Below are 16,976 nucleotides of genomic sequence, written 5' to 3' on the forward strand. Positions count from 1 at the left end.
ATCAAGCAAATTTATTTTGCACCTGTAGCTCTTTACTCAAAGTAGTGTCCAGTTAAACATCTAAATAATGTGAATCTGTGGAGTGTTGCTGTTTTTTTGATCAGTCATAAAGTATCTTAATTTTTTTACTATCAACGCAGAATAAAATAAGTAGCCCTTCACAACAGTGAGTTCAATTAAATCTTCCTCAGTTCTACCCTGTAATTCTACCATTTTACCAACCCTTCTATTGGCAGTGTTACTTGCAGAGACGTCTTTAATTTTTGAAATTTTGGTATGTTTTATTTCTATCTAAAAGATTTTTTAATATATAATTTTTAGTGTTAATAAAGTACATGTACACAGTGCCTTCTGGTTCACATTTTCATAGTTTTTATCCAGTATACAAAACACATTTTTAACAGTGTACAAAAGCTAAAGTGAAATGCTATTTATTTTTATTATTCACTTATAAAAGTAATGTTTATTTCATATGAGATTAATATGATACAAATATGTACTATGGCATTATGCATCTGGAAGTGTTTTGGCCTGGTGTATCATTCTCTTTAAAAATGCTTATGCTTGAACAAATTTTTGCTCCTGCCTTTAATCATGCCATTCTTTGTAAGTCTTGCAAAGCCTTTAAATTCATTTTGGTATTTATATTCATTAGCATTAGGGTATAGTCTTCTAAACTACATATTTTATTGAAAATATTACTTTCAACTGGTTGTGATGCTTGTAGAAGACAGCATCTGGGGAGTGGACTAAAATCACCGTCTCCTTTAGTTTCAGCACAGCCTCTACACACACACATTGACTAATAAAACTGGCATTACTGCTTACGTGGAGGGTCACAGGTTCCAGGAGTCCTTCCACAGTGTAACATGCATGTAACAGAGTGACAAAACTTTGGCCCTGAGTTGGGGAAAATTAGGTGAGAAACAGGAAAAAGTAGGTTTTATCTTTGTTTACAGGACTGAAGCACACACAGGTTAAAGGAGTTTGCCTGAAGTCACACAGGAAATCTTTGGCAAAGCTGGGAACCTTGCTAGTCTCAAGCCTGGTCTACACTTAACGATTTGATGGTATAAATATACCAGCAGCTGAATTCTATCAGCAGTTGTTCTCAGGAAGGAGGCAGCTCGTGCTTGCACAGCAGCATTGTTTTTTTCTCTGAGAAATTGTAAAATGAAGTGTTTGATGTTTTTAGAAGGCATTCTTGTAGAATAAGGTCTTTCCACTCCTTTCAGGAATTAATTGGTATATGCAACCACCAAGATTAAGCATCTGTGTATAAAACAGAATGCCAGCTCTTCAAGGGACTGTATTCACATTTGAAAATAAACTAAAGGCAATTCCTGACTAATGTTATTTTTTCTTATTGTGGTATTAGTGATTAAAAGACTGATAAATAGTCCTAAATTCACTTCTGATTTCTTTTGTCTTAGATTTATACACTTGAAAATACCACAGAAAACCTTTGACCAACTTTTAAATACAGACAAATGTGTTGACATCAAACAAATAAATAAATTTGAAAGCTACTAAGCTGGAATCAGCAAGTCTATAAAGTAGTTAAGATTGTTTTAAAGGCTGTTTTGAATTTTTCTATATCTTCTTTAATTTCTCCAAAGATATGGAGGTTGAGTTACATTTTCTGTATGTTAAGCAGTTTACTTAAGACCTATGTGATGCTTCTGAAGCATATAGTGTCCAGTGAAACTGAGTAAGTAAACAAGTGACTGCTATCACCCTGTGCTAAAAAAATGCTTTTGTGTTTTAAGAATTTTAGATTTCATATATCTGAGTGGATAAGTTGTGACAAATTTATAGGTCTGTTGTTGCTGCTTGGATAACCTTAAAAATTATCAACATCGTCAATGTTTTCCTTTATAAAAGCATGCCTCTCTTCCTGCCTGCCAAGTGGATAACTGTGCTAACAGGTTTTTGTATGTTTATTCTTTTTTGTCACTAGCATCCAAAACTCTTATTAATAGTATGCTACGGGACCCTTCTCAGATTCCAGATGGAGTTCTAGCAAATCAAGTCTATCAGGTATTAATCACAGTTGTCTTTTTTTTTTTTTTTTTCCTCTGGCAATGCTGTTATCTGCCTAACAGAGTAAAAGATTTTAAACCTCATTTAATTACTGTCATCATAAACTATCACTGAGGTCAGGGTGCACCATAAATGGCAATGCAATATTTGTGAGGGGAGCATTTCACTTTTTAATAGCTCGCTTTTATAGTGAATAAAAGCATGCAGTTTTTGTTTTCTGTGATTAAATCTGAATAGCATCTGATAGCCTTTTTGAAGAAAAGTAATTACTGTTTTTAAGATACTGTTTAACTGTAATGTTTTTGTAGTTGCCCATCACTATACTACTTCTCTTATTTGTCTGCAGTGTACTGTGAATGACTGTTGTTATGGACCACTGGTGGACTGCATCAAACAGTATCCTTTCCCATAAAATTTTAGGTGCACAATTGACGAGCTTAGACTGTGTGGAAGAGATGTGTCTAGCTTTAACCTGACATAAAGTTCTGCTTCACAAACCACGTTTCATACTCCTCTGTTTTACGTTCAATCAGCTAGAGGGTCACTGCAGAGCTTTCGCTTACACCGCTTAACAAAAATCAGATGGACCACGGGAAGTTGTCAGTTTGGTGGCTGCACATTCATATGCCTGATTGAACCTCTTTGGTTTTGATTAGTTGAAATGCATGTCTGGTTTTCTATTAAGAGTAGTTGACCCTGCTTTGAGCATTGGGGTTGGACTACATGATCTCTGGAGGTACCTTCAATCTCAAGTATTCTGTGATTAAATTAGTAAGTTGCACAGACAATGTTGAACATTATGGCAGTGCTTTATTATGAATATGAATTTTAATTAGAATGTTTTCAAGTGCAGTTCAGGTTGTGATAGATTGACTGATTAGCACTTTTAAACTCATACCTAACCTTCCAATGTAGTTCTTTTATTTTTTTTATCTTAAAGAAAATGAGTCTGGCTGTAGAAAAAACACTGTGTAGCTTGTATTTTAGGAGCTGGTTTGTGGTTTTTTTTTGATAGTTTTAAAATATTTAGAGATCCTCAGCATCCAGTGAGAAAACTGGGGGAGCTCCACACATTACTGAGTAATCAAGACTAAGTATTTTTTACTGATTTGCTAGGAGTGATTCCCATGACCCCAAACCTATTTTAATAAAGTCCTGAATTAGTAACTCTGCGGTTTCAATCTGTTATTGAAAGAACAGTTTCAAAATCATAGTCTTTTATCACTGAGCAGGTTAGCAAGGCAGTTCCCTCCCAAACCCTAGAGAAACCTTGCATAAATCTCTACATCCAGTTTGGGTGAAGATCTGGATTTCACTGTACAGTGGCGGGATAGGAGAGCTACAGTGATGTTTAGTTATGCATGGGAAACAATATTTGTAGTTATGATACATGTGGTGGTTACCTCTTGAAAATATGTTCTCTCTGCTAAAATATTTGCATGGATTCTACTGTTTCATTTAAGTTTAACAGCAGCAGGATAGAGTTCTAATTGTATTTGTTTTGTTTTTAATCATGTTCTTAGGTATTCATTGAGACTCTCTTCAATGTTAAACGTGACTTTCTTAAAGTGGATGAATGTAATAAGTTGAACTTTTGAAAAGGTTGTTGATCATTAATTTTCTTATCCAAAATTTGATACTTTAGGATTAGTATTATTGGTGATGAACAATCTGACTAAACTCTTCACAGAGTTTTCTGAAAGAGTTATGAACAATTTTTAAGAATAACTTGACTGCAGTCTAAATGGTCTTCCCTATCGTCTCCAGATTCTGGTTCGAGATAAGTTATTGAATATACAGTGACATCAATGAGAATAATCAGGAGATTTTCAATTCCATTTTGGTACAGAAAAGTTTAAGACTTGGCTGTATGAGTGCATTATCTGCAAGTATGTTGCTGAATTAGATGTTAATATTGAGGTGCATAAAATAGTTAAAAATCAATTTAAAGTTAAGGTTTTAAAAGCATAATGTCTTCTGAAGGATTGCATATTGATTTTAAATATAACTATCTAATTGTATATGCATGGACTAAAGTATGAAGTCAACCTCTTCGTAAATGCCAAGAGGCTATTTTTCAGTAATAGTTCAGATGCTTACGGGAAACTAGGCTGCTAGATTGCATGAGTAGAAAATGGCTTGTGAGGTTATTTACAAGTTTTGCCCCATGGTCATTGCCACACATCAATAACAGGTATTATTATAGACTAAGTCTAAGTGTTTCTGCTTATGGTGCATTATAAATTCTGTTTGCAATATTTTTTCTTGCATTTTTGGCATTCTTCATTTGTCCCCATTTTTGTACTGTAACTGCTAGTACAGTTTAACATAATATATAGCTTCAATTGATAAAAACTATAGATATGTGAAATGATTCCTTGCAATTAGCTTTTTTTGCTGTTCAGCATAAAATATTGGTATAATTTAGGTAATCAGCTGTAATGGGAAGATGATCTGTAGTTTACATTTGCAGAAGTTATTCTAAATAAAATCAGGAATTTAATTGTTTTTAATGTAAGATCCTTTATTGTGATGTTCCATGAGGTTCTTCTTAAAAGCTTCCAGAATAGAACTTTGACCTCTGGGCAGATACATTAAAAATGTTTGATGTGATGACTTTTTTTTACATATTGCTAAGAATAGCACATTGGATCAACAGGCTGTCAGTGAAGTGAAAAGGACTTTGCTGTAAAATATTATTTCATTCTTCTCTGACATTAGTTCATGCTTCTGAAAAATCAATGAAAAGGGTGTTTTGTTACAGTAAGATGTTTCAGATGGATTTAGTGCCTCTCAATTTCAGAATATAAAGAGAAAGTTTATTTCATTCTTTACTGAATTAGAGAATTGATGCATTAATCATTAAAGAATAACTTATAAGCTATTTAACCATGTGTTTTAAGCTCACACTTTATTTTAATTTGGGGGACAGGGAGCAAAAATAGCAATATTGCCCTTATATATATACCAGGTAAGTATGATATAATGGGTTTTAATTTTGTAAAATGTATTCTGATGCTGTATACAGTAGTCTGATTTTCACAAAGTGCTAAATGCCTCTGCCCTGTAAGGAATTTCAAAAATTAGAGTTCAAATCTTTGATCACTCTGAAATGAAGGTGAAGGCCAGTAAGCTTTATAGTGAATTATTTTACCTATGATATTTTTCCGAATTTGTTTCTTTTCCAATGTAATCTTCTATTTCTTAACCTAAAGCTATCAGTGCTATTGGGCATGAGCATGAAGTCTTGCTGCGAGAAATGCTTTTGGAAAAAAATCTCTCTTTCATAGGTAAGAATCAGTGGTAGAGGCTAGCTAGTGGATCCTTAACTTTAAAGATTCCAGTGACTGTTTACTTAAGAAAAAAATAAGTCTCAACACTCTTTGTATTAGGTAGTAAAAGAAGAGTAAAAAATGATTGATGCTGTACATGATATCTTTTATTGATTTAGAACTGAGCAGGAACTCAGTTACCTAATACCCTATATATACAGCACATGCACAGGCTTGCAATTAATATTTTATAGAATAAGTAGCTGAAAAAAAATGCTTTAATATCTGCTGCAGTATTACTTTTGGTGTCATGAGATATTAGCCATAATCTAGGCCTTATGAGACTTAAGAGGAAGCATAAGAAATATTAGCTTCAAAATGCTTTCTGTATAAAGGACTGCTAGAAGATTCACTCACTTTGCTTTCTGTGCAGTTTCTGTTGGATTTTTTGCCCCCTGCTTCCCAAACAATGAAAGTCTCTATTGAAAGTTATTTTGAGGATTAATTAAAGTTATTTTCTTTCTCTTTTTTTCTTTTAGCATGTACTACATTTCTTGTGTATAAGTGCCATTAAAACAATCATTAGTATTTAAATGATCAGTTCTATAGTGATAATAAACTTAGTATTGACTTTTTAAATCTTGGATTCCTTATGTGATTAGATAATAACAAAGTGAAATGCTGTCTTTTTACAGTTGAGTGTTATACAAAGTTCGTATAATTAAAGAGTTTTACTGGTAAAACCAGTAAAATTAGTAGAGAACTTTAGGAGATCTCTCCTAAAGCTAGACTCAGGGTAAGATTTTGGAAAACTTTTAACAAATTTAAGAAATTAGAAAGAATATTAAGATTTTTAGGTTTGTCCGCATGATTAAAAAACAGAGTGTGCTCTTTTATTTTAGTTATTCCTATCTTTTTACATTTTTCTCCATTACATACAAACTTCCAAATGATTCTATGAAAATGAGAGAAGGCTTGTGGGTGTTTTTTTTTGTTTGTTTGTTTTTTTTTTTTTACTTTGCTCAAAGAGCAGAGATAATAGGATTAAATTGTAATTGGAGAGACGATATTGAGTTAAAATACTAAACAGTTCTATGAACAATAAGTATAAAACAAGCTGCCAGGGAAGGTTATGGAATCACCTTCAATGAAAAATTCAAGGCAAGACTTGACATTCATCCATCAAAGTTGGTAATGAAATAAATCCTGTCACGATACAAGGGAATGGACTAGATGACTCACTAATGGATCCTCAACCCAACAATTATCATTTTTTTTGGCTTGTGCAAGCTTGTGTTGTACACAAATCAGATTTAAATTTTAATGATTCATGACCTTGGGTAAGCATCAATTTTGCCTTTAGAAATAAGCTCTAAGAAATTTGTACTGTCAGTTCAAAATACCTAGAATGGGTTAACTTGTCAACATACAGAGATATAAATAAGATGGATTAATTTATTGTTTATGTTTTATGCATAGTGAAGCATTGTTTACTCATGATGTAAGATGTTTTAACTGTTTTTATTATATCTTTCCATTGAATGTGTCTCAGGTTCTGGGTTTGATTTAAAAAAAAAAAAAAGCTTTTCCTTAGTATCTGCAAGATGAACTTTACTGTATTTACTGAAACCCTTGCAGTAAAATGTTTCCTTTCTCAAAAATTGCATCCAAAACTACTTGAAGAAAACCCCTGGAAAACAGAAGAGATGATTATTTCCTAAAGGTCAACAGATTCAGGCTTTATCTGGCTTTCCATCTGAGTAAGATGGAGTTCTGGTGTTGGAGATGGCTTGTGACTTAGATTGCTGTACTGACAAAACTATTACTTTTTAATCCATGTATTAAAGAAACAATTCCTGCTGCCATTTTCCATGTTAGTGTAGTACTCCAGTGTACTGTTCTTCTAGAATAGCAATTTTTTTGTTACAGCTATGTTTACCTGGGCAATAGAGAGTATATTGCAGAAGAAAAAAGCCTAGCAACATTTAGGGTCAGGAATAAAATTTGTTTCTAAAGGACGTAGCTTTCAAAGCATACAGATCAGAAGTAACACCTTCAGATTCGCCCAGAAATTGACTGGAAACTTAAACAAACTGATATTTTTTGTATTTTAGGAATGCATTGTTCACGAGAAGCACATCACTTCCTCTCTACATCAGAAACGCAGTTCTCAAGTCTTTTCTGTTTTGCTTGAGATTTACAGAATCAGTGGAAGCATTCTCTCAGAACAGGCTAACAGCCTTCCCTTCCTCACTGGTTCACTTGCCTTGCTGAAATGCCAGGAATTTCTAGGTTATACGTAGGATCTGATTTCATCTTTTCATGTCTTTGCCTACCCCAGAATATATTAGGAAAGCTTCTAGCTATAATGGGAAGGTATATAACCGACCTTTCTAGAATCTTAACCTCCTTTCGCTCCCACTATGGTGTCCCTCAGTAGCCTGGATATAAATCATGAAATCTGTTTAGTGTTTTCTGCTGTAATCTTCAATGTGCAGCTACTGCCTATTGATGCACTAATAGAAGAATGTTTTGCTTCCTTGTTACATCCAGAGGCTAGTATAAGAAAAATGATGAGTTTACTGTAACTCAATCATAACCATTTAATACAAACCTCCAGATCTGTTGGAAATCTAAACTAATGGACAACATGTGGACAAACTTAGGGCCGTTTCAACATAATTTTCAAATCTGAGGATGAAGAGATGTAGCTGCTGTTGGCTGGCTTTCAAGCAGTTGTTAAGTCATTCTCTTGATCCGTACAAGAGCTAAAAGATATTTTAAGGTGTGCATAAGGCTTCTATACCAATCTAAGGCTTCTATACCAATCTGAAGCATTCCTGGGCTAAAAAGTTTGAGCTTCCTTTTGATGAGGTTTTGGCTTAAAGAATCTTTCTGGTGATTTTGGGGACCTTCTGTAACTCCTTTTTTCTTTTTCTTTTTATTTTTCCAAAGTTACAAAGCTTCATAATAATTGAAGAATCAGTAATATATAATTATTTTCCTGTGTGTGATTGTCAACTCACATCAATAATAAAGGTGTTTTTTAAATATATTTTCACTGTTTCTCATAATGCAAAGTGTTAAGAGAAACCGAGGCAAAACTTTCCAAAACAAATTTAAAGCAGAAAATATATTGTGTCAATCCATGTGTTAAATCATTTCAAAAGTAGTCAGACATCCTTGAAAAAAGAGTCTGCTGGAGAGTATAAAGGTAATGCCGATGCAAACTCCATCTCAGACACTTGCAAAACTGACCTATCAGCAGATGCAAAAACATTTCTCCTGGTTTCAATGTGGAGGGTTTTTTTATGTTTCTTTAAGGTAAATTTCCTTAAATTTGTGACACTAGCCTTTGTTAGATGTGATGGAAAAGTCTGAACATTCTGTTGCCATTTGTGTGTCCCCAAATAATTAAAGTTTCTTCTAGACTTCTTGTCTAGAAGAATGAAAGTCTTTTCCAGACTGCCTTAAACAATTGAGAGCAGGTCACAGTTAAATAGAGCTGGATGAAACTGGGTTATGTTTTATTTTTATCAAGATTAAGAAATTACTTAGAATAATCATTTGTTTTCATAATATGATGTAAAAATCTTTTCATAGGTTCTGTTAAACTAGAACCTTGTCAATCTAAACATATTTTATCCATATAACAATTTAATTTTGAAAGTAGCCAACAATCAAGTCTGGCTGCAAATCCTAGAAAAGTTTAATAGCTGACCAGGTGATATTAAGAAATGTTGGATTCCAAAATCATGTATTTACAATGTAGTGTTCCTACTGTGAATAAATGCTCTCAAATTTCAAAAGAAATACCACAGCTATTAAAAAGAATAAACAGCTATTGCAGTTTACACTTAAAATGTATGTACAGCATTCCAGAATTACTGGAGTCCTGCTTGCAGTATTAGTTCATTATATAAAAATATACCTCAGACTTTTATTTTTCAATAAGGAGGGGGAGTGAAGTTTGCTTTAGGCAGTTTTAAAATATTTTTATTTCTAAGAGTGTATGTTTATCTTGTTATTAAAACGTTGCTTGGACTCAAACTGCTGACCTTTCAAGATATGCACAAAGTATTCTAAAACTGAGTTCTGAACATTGGCCGTGAAACTACTGTCCTAACCTGATAAATGGATTGGAAATAAGCTACCCAACAGTGAGAATGGACCATTAATTTTAATCAAAGGTGATGTAGAAAGGCGAATGGGATGCATGACAATGTCAACAGCCCAGTAGGTGTTAAGGGGCTACACAGCCTTACTTGTTACTAGGTTGTGCCATTAGTTGAGCTTCGGTGAAGACAGAAAGCCATGCCTGGAATTGAATGACCAGGTCACTCCAAAATCTAATGGTGTTTCAGAAATACCAATGTAATGGTATTGGAAATCAAGGACAATAGTTTAAAAAATAGTGAGGGCTTGCCTTCTCCTTTTTTTCTTCTTTTTTAAAGAAAGCATCCTTTTTGTTTTGTTTTGTTTTCTTTCTCAATTATTTTTTGAAATATTCAGTTTTAATATTCAGAAGCAATAGAGTTGTATAGTTAATGTTAAGAAAATTTCTAATTTTTTTTTTTTATATTCTGAAATTGGTTAAATTATATTCAGGAGGCAGCAAAAATTAAAATCATGTCTTCCGTCTGTTAGATTTCTGGAAGAAGATTTTCTTCTTCTTTTATTTATTTATTTGTTTGTATATTTAGCATCCCTGTGCTAACATTAAAACAAAACTAAGAAGGCAGCTACAGTATTCTACGTTTGTGGTGTTGGTAGGATTAATCTCAACAGCTCCCTAATGTGAGAAGACTCTTCTTTCAATCAGCAAAAATATCTCTTTATTTTGAATATTTGGGGGTTATAAAATACTGTATGACAGCTTGAATTAATGATGTTTATAATGAAGACATAAAAATGCAGGGATGACAAAGAAGCATTTTTATATCCATGCTTCAGGTTTTCTACGAAGGTTCATTTAATCTGACACAGTGTTGCATGCATAAGAAAGATATGTATGAGTGCATTAGTAATTCTTACACTCTTATTTAAAATAAAATTAATTATACTGCTGTCTAGTTAATAGAATAGTTTTATAAACAATAGTTCTTGTTCTCTATATATAGCTGAAGATCAGCTTCGTGCAAAAGGTTATGACAAAACACCAGACTTTATTTTAGAAGTGCCAGTAGGTAAGTCTTTTAAAAGAATTTTTATTATTTTATTTTGTGTAGAAGTGTTTACGTTAAAATATTACAGCTACTTAAGACATACAAAAGTATATTATAGGATACAATATTACTCTGTTTTACCAGTGTTTACCCAATAATTTTAACAACTTCTACTTTGTGTGAGAGTATTACCCATAATACAGGTAAATATAATATTAATATTTTCTCTTCAGTCTCTGCACATTTTTGTCACAAAGTCATAAAAAAGAAAAAGAAACAATAGGAACCCCCAAATCCTCACTCCCTCTAACTTGCTCAGCCCACTTTATGATGTGAAATCTGAAATACCTATAATTGTCTTAAACTTTAAGGCACAATCAAATGCAAAGCAGTCTTAAAGTAATACCATTACACCTCTAGGTCACTGTGTAAAGGTTTGTCATTGTGCAGTTACTCTCATGCCATCACATTGCATCTAAATACAATTCAGTAGTTCTCTATTTTTTTTTAAAAGCCTGCATTAACAGGAAGCAAGAAGGAATAAAAGTGGGTAAAAAGGTCATGCCAAAGTTCATCTACATCTTCTGGTCTTTAGGCCATATAAGAAGGTAAGATGACCTGTTGGCTGGGCCATGGAAGAAGAACATGCATGTTGTCCAAGTGTAAAGGATTCTTAATGATCCTTTGTAAATCGACTTTCATACAAAAAGACTTATGATTCACCTGCTTAGAGCACAACACCTGTCTGTGCGGATGTCTACCGGTGGGTGTGTCAGAGCAAATAAAAAGGTGAAAGCTCTCTGCAAAAGTCATGTGCATGGCTACCTTCTTTTGTTCTTTGTTTTGACAACAGTTGGAATTATTACAGATAACCGATACATGCATTGGTATAAGGAATTGAGTGTGTACTGTGAGAGACTTTGTCTCATCCTAAGCAGTTTTTCAGATACCATCTTTCACCACAATAATCTCTCTTATCCAATAGTTAAACAACTATGTATATGAGAGTCTTCTGAAAAGTTTTTAAAGACCTCCTTAGCTCGGTAATGGTATTCCACATTGCCCTAATGGAGAATGGATGATGTTTTAGAGCGATTGTCATGATTTCTTCTTCAAAATTCGATTGTCAGTGTCAAAGAGGATTTTCCCCAAAAAAGAGCATTTTATTAATATTGCAAAATCAAGTCTGCAAAAAAATGAGGAAGGACACCAATCAGTGCAAATCCCAGAGTATCCCAGAAACAGAAATTCCAAATTATATTTTTCACATAACCCTCCTTATACCTAAATTCTTCTTGCTGAAGCAGTTTTGATTTCGCAAAAGTAAGGAAGCAGATATATATCTATGATAACCTTTCTTGCTGTTCTCACACCTTCCACTCGAGACTAAGAATTTTCTGTCTTTAGTGCCTTAGCTAACTGTTCTTGATATTCACCAGTCTTCAGTTCCTTACCTGACAACTCCTTTCCAGCAAAGTAAGAGTGAAAATAGGACGAAATTGCACCTTAGTCTAGTCTCTCTTTCTTTACATTCTGCATGTTTTAGAATAGATGTGAATATCTAGAACAGGATGTAATTAAACTTAAATTGAGACACTTATCAATTAAAATACTTTGTGAGGTTTTTTTTGAAAATGTCACGTGTATATTCAAAAATATTTTTACAAATATGTAACTCTGTTGCAAGCATGAATTATGTGGTAGTTTGGGGGTTAAATAAGGTATTCCCAAACACATTCTTACAGGCTGTTGAGTTTGATTTTCACAGTTCACTTTATTTTCTGCTGTCACCCTAGCTGTTGAAGGACACATAATTCACTGGATTGAAAGCAAAGCCTCATTTGGTGATGAAAGTAGCCACCAAGCCTACTTGCAGGACCAGTTTTGGAGCTACTGGAATAGGTACATTACTGCTATTTTTCCCTATAGATAAGTAAGAATACGTTTTTTTAAAATAAGTTACTGTAAAAAAAAAAAAAGCATAAAGTGCTCATGACTTTTATTAAGCCATGTGAATAGAATACATGTTACTAATCTGACATTTTGAATTTGATTAATTAGTATGTCAAATTGGAATGCTGAAATATTTGTGACAAATTCATATGATAATGCTAACATGTGTCAGATATATATGGTGATTTTACAGTGATGCTGGAAAACAGAATAAGCTGGTTTGGTACAGAAGCTGTATTTCAGTTTGTTTAGTACTTGACTGAAGGAAGATTCAGTAACATTTTGTAATACTTGCAAGGTGCCAAACTTGTTCTAAAATCTTCACAGTCTAACAAGTGTGGTTTGTATGTAAAGAACTTTATTGCTTATTGTCAGTGTATCTAAATCGTTTCACTTTTTTTTCATAAAACATTTTTTGGTACATTATCTACATGTAACAATAATAATACATTCTTTTCAAGCTAAAAAAGTATTTACAAGAATATAAGAAGAGAAGTGAGTTATGCTGGACAGAATTTTTGAACATTGATTTTGTTGGTATAAAGATCCTTTAAAGACTGTTAAAATAGTTCTGCTTTATGCTTATAAAGGTTCTTATTGTATATAATGAAGAAGACTTAACACTGGGGAAGACTGTTGTTTAAATCCTACGCAAGATACTCATCTTAATTCTATCTTTGTATGTGGTGGAACACTAAGCAAGGCAGTAAGTGAGGTAAATGCAAGTTTTAATAAAGGATTTGTGATAGCATAGATTAAGAAGCCTTCTTAGTGTTTACAAGGTCATTTCTGTGAAATCTGAGGGTGGTGGAGAAGATGGCACAAACATGTTTGAACATGCAACTAACAACATATGCCAACATCAGTTGCCAGTCTGTGGTGACCATCAGTATTTCAGCTAAATATAAATAATAAATGCCAGAGTGAAAATCGCTAGCCTTAGTGTGGGAAATGCCTTTAAAAGCAGTTTCTATAGGATTCAGCAGAGATAGAAAAACTGTATTTTGAGAATAACACTGTCAGAATGCATGATTATGCTCTGCCAAAACAGTTGTTGGTATGAGGAGGGCCTGCGCTTATTTGATAATCCCAGAGAGCAGTCAATTGGAGAACTTGAACTGAGGTTATGGGAACCTCAGGAAGACTGTCCATTGTTGGACAAAGATGTTGTGCTACAGGAAAATTATAGACAAGAATTTGTGAGATATATAACCAGAGTACGAGACTTAGAAACAATTTTGAGTATATAACAATATCTAGGCAATTCGCGAGAGTGGCAGGAAAGATGCTGATGCAGATGGTGCCGAACTTGCACATCAGTGTAAATGAGTAGCTTAGGCTGTGAGGACCCATTCAATATACTGGCTAGAATATTTTCAGTGGGTATGTGTTTGAGGGGATCCATGATAGTGTAAGAAGAAAGCAGCTCTAAGTGAATTTTAAATAGATAACATGAGTATAAAGGTACAAAGTTGAGGTGGGGTGAAAGGTAAATAGACAAGTGGGATGAAGGCATTGATCCATTTCAGATTTGCAGTAAAATTTCTGTTGCAAAGTCGAACTTGTAGTATTTGTCTTTTTGTGCTAAGTAAAATGACTATCTATGATTTGGCTTGAGCTATAAGGTGTAAAAAACTTGAAAATACTGGGTATCCTTTGAACCTGACATTTCTGAAAGAAACTTCTCTTATGCTTGTATCAGGAACCCAAGACATAGCTAACTTCATTTTAATTTCGATTTTATCATGTGATAATTAATATTGCAACTTCAAAAATAGGATAACACTGAGCTGTTAATAAAGTACCTTTAATGTTGCAAAAGCTAGACTGAATTGAAATAGGGTTCATTAGAAATGTTTTGGAATTAGTTTTCAGATTTTGCCTAATCTTTTTTTATAGCTATTTTATAGAAAGCAACTAGAAAAACCGGTGATTCTTACATATATAAAGACTTAACATTCATATGAAGGAAACTAGAAGTCTCCTTACTGAGATGTGTTATTCCCTAAACCCAGAATTTAATGTTAGGTTAACTATGGAAATAAGGCATAATTCTGTTTTTTGGGGGGTATTTTGGTGGCGGTGATTTTGTTTTTTTGTTGGGTTGGGTTTTTATTTGTTTGTTCATTTCAGTTTTTGGTTTTGTTTTGTAATAAACAACTCCTGTTAGTTTTAATTTTGGTACTGCTTGGTTAAACTAACACTATTGCATCTTCTGAAATGAGTTCTGAATTACTACAGCTTCTTCTAATATAATAGCAGTTGGATTAATGAATGCTTGATGACAGATTAGGTTGCATGTAGGTTAGACAGTTAACTTTCATTCCTCTCTGAAACTATTTATATGAAAAGACAGGTGTAGCTGGACAAACTGTGAATCAGTTTTGAATGGTTTAATGAATCAGCCTATCCAAGGATCTCTCAAGTGAGAACCAGCTTCCGAGTCAATTCATATGTACCTGTATCTTTCCTTTCCACCTGAAGGAGGAATCTTTTGGAGAAGATGCATCAGTTCATAACAGATGTATCATGACACTCAGCCCATCCTTCAGGGTTTTGTAAACCTGATCTGTTGGTTGAAGTTAAAGTTCATTTGAAATTGCAGAGAAAAGCTGTAACATCACCTGCTACATGTGGATAGGAATACATGCCTAGATATTTTGAAAGGAGTGAATGTGAAAGGTTTTAGATCTTTTCGATGGAGCTTTTTTTTGTTTCTGTGAAAAGTAAGGGTGAGACTGGAATAGTTTCTGGGTGTTTTTCCACATCTGTAACAGATGTAAATTTAATTCTGCACACAATCTGACTGAAAGCTTTGAACGTAGCTATGGTTTGTTTGCTGTAATGCGTATGTTTCATTAAGTCCTGTAGTCTGTGCTAACTAAATCTGTGAGTGTCTTAAATTGGCCTGTACTGACAGGAAAGAAATGGCACTTTCTCATTTAACAGAACAGCTCCCTAGATTCAGTCAACCATGTCTGTTCACCTCAGTGCAAAAGAACACCTTTTTATTACTCTGAGTTCTGCAGGGACAGCTTAGCAAGGTTTTTTATGGCTCATACATCAATGGTATTGTTAAGCAATTTTCAGTTGCACTGCTACACTGCAACCTCATCTTCAAATTAAGCTTCACATTAAAAATGCACAAAGTGTACTTTGTCAGTGGGTTTGCACAGTTATAATTTAGGACACTGTTTAGATATTGAGAATTTTCACTGATAAACAGAAAAAAGCAAGTTCAGTCTTGCGTTTTCTCAGGCTGGTTTTGGAGAGTAATGTTTAGGAAAAAGCTATCTTACATACCGAACAAACAGTATAAAATGATTCATGTACTCACCGAAACCCTTCCTTCTACCTGTTTGTTCCTCCAAAACAATGGCATCCACCGAGCAGGCTGCAGCTTTCACTGCCACTATGTAAACAAGACAACTGCATGTGCATAACATAACATGCAGTTCAAATAGTAATTAGTGGACACTGACAGTGACTTCCTGTAAGCAGGTATAAACTCAAATACAGCAGTTTACATTTTGTACCTTCTGCAAGCCTGGTTAAGAAATATGTACCTTCTGGAATGTAGTTTCTAGAGTACAAGGAGAAAGCTTGATGCCATTGTTAGCTAAAGAAACTTTACTGTACATGTGAGAGAGAGTGTAGGAAAATGTCATATTTGATACTGATATTAAACTAAAGGTAATTTCACACAGTGAAAGAGAATCATTTCATTCTTTTTGACTAAGAATAGTAAGTCATGCCTGTAGTAAATTCCTTTCCCCCCTTTGCTTGTAGTCTGTCATTATTTTTGTATGTTTTGAAAGAATAAATGCAAGTTTCTCATAATTAATTTTAAAATAGTAGCCACACTTTTCTGAAACCTAAATTCATGGTTAAATTTGTTGTTAATTAATACAATGTCTGCTCTTGAGACTTTGGTTTATAACCAATAGTCTTAGTAATGAAATTATCATAGAGTCCTGTAGAACAAAAAAAGGTCTTTCAGATAAATGTGAAAAGAAAAAAAATATATATAGTATTCATTTCAGTTACAAACACATCTGCTCTATTAGTTTCTTTTTGAGAAGAGTGTTCTGTTCATATTCATTTGTAGTTGACTCTAAGAATGAATCATGTGAGCAAAGACTGAATCAGAACATCAAAATGATGCACATTTTTTTATGGTCTACTGTTTAAAATGGTTTGACATAAGTTACTACGAAGACTGCTTAAATAATAATTGTCTGATTGTAGGTGGTAGGGGAAGAGGGAATCATGCTGTGGGCTTATGGATGCCTGCCTGTTCTATAGCAGTATCAATATGATCCAATTGAAAATTGTTTAAAAAGTTATACTGGTGAGTTGAAAGCCAGTGGTATAACGACTTGGAGGAAACCTTGGGAGTTGCATTTGTCAAGTAGCTAGGAAAACTGTTCATGCATACCCAGTATCCAAAGCTTCATTGGCAGCCCAAACATAAAGAACTGAAAGGTCATTCTTCTTCTTGCAGTATGAAGGTTTGTTGACATATTTTGACACACTGGTACAA

General features: G+C 33.7%; 1 protein-coding gene across 10 annotated transcripts in view; it reads left to right on the plus strand.

The window, feature by feature from the left end:
- The window catches only part of CDIN1 (CDAN1 interacting nuclease 1), a 126,294-nt gene that overhangs the window by 51,286 nt on the left and 58,032 nt on the right, over positions 1-16,976 (plus strand). For 3 of the 10 annotated variants that reach the window (XR_013951944.1, XR_013951945.1, XR_013951946.1), the window contains exons 6-11: positions 1,961-2,040; positions 2,390-2,439; positions 5,266-5,333; positions 10,436-10,501; positions 12,277-12,382; positions 13,024-13,148. Coding sequence is in view for 7 of the 10 variants with exons in the window: in XM_080594162.1 (XP_080450288.1) it covers positions 1,961-2,040; positions 2,390-2,439; positions 5,266-5,333; positions 10,436-10,501; positions 12,277-12,382 (370 nt within the window). In the remaining 3 variants the exon portion in view is untranslated. The other 7 variants (XM_080594162.1, XM_080594160.1, XM_080594164.1 and 4 more) reach the window with 5 other exon arrangements.

The sequence above is a fragment of the Anser brachyrhynchus genome, assembly GCF_964034855.1.
Source record: "Anser brachyrhynchus genome assembly, chromosome: 5".
Lineage (NCBI taxonomy): Eukaryota > Metazoa > Chordata > Aves > Anseriformes > Anatidae > Anser > Anser brachyrhynchus.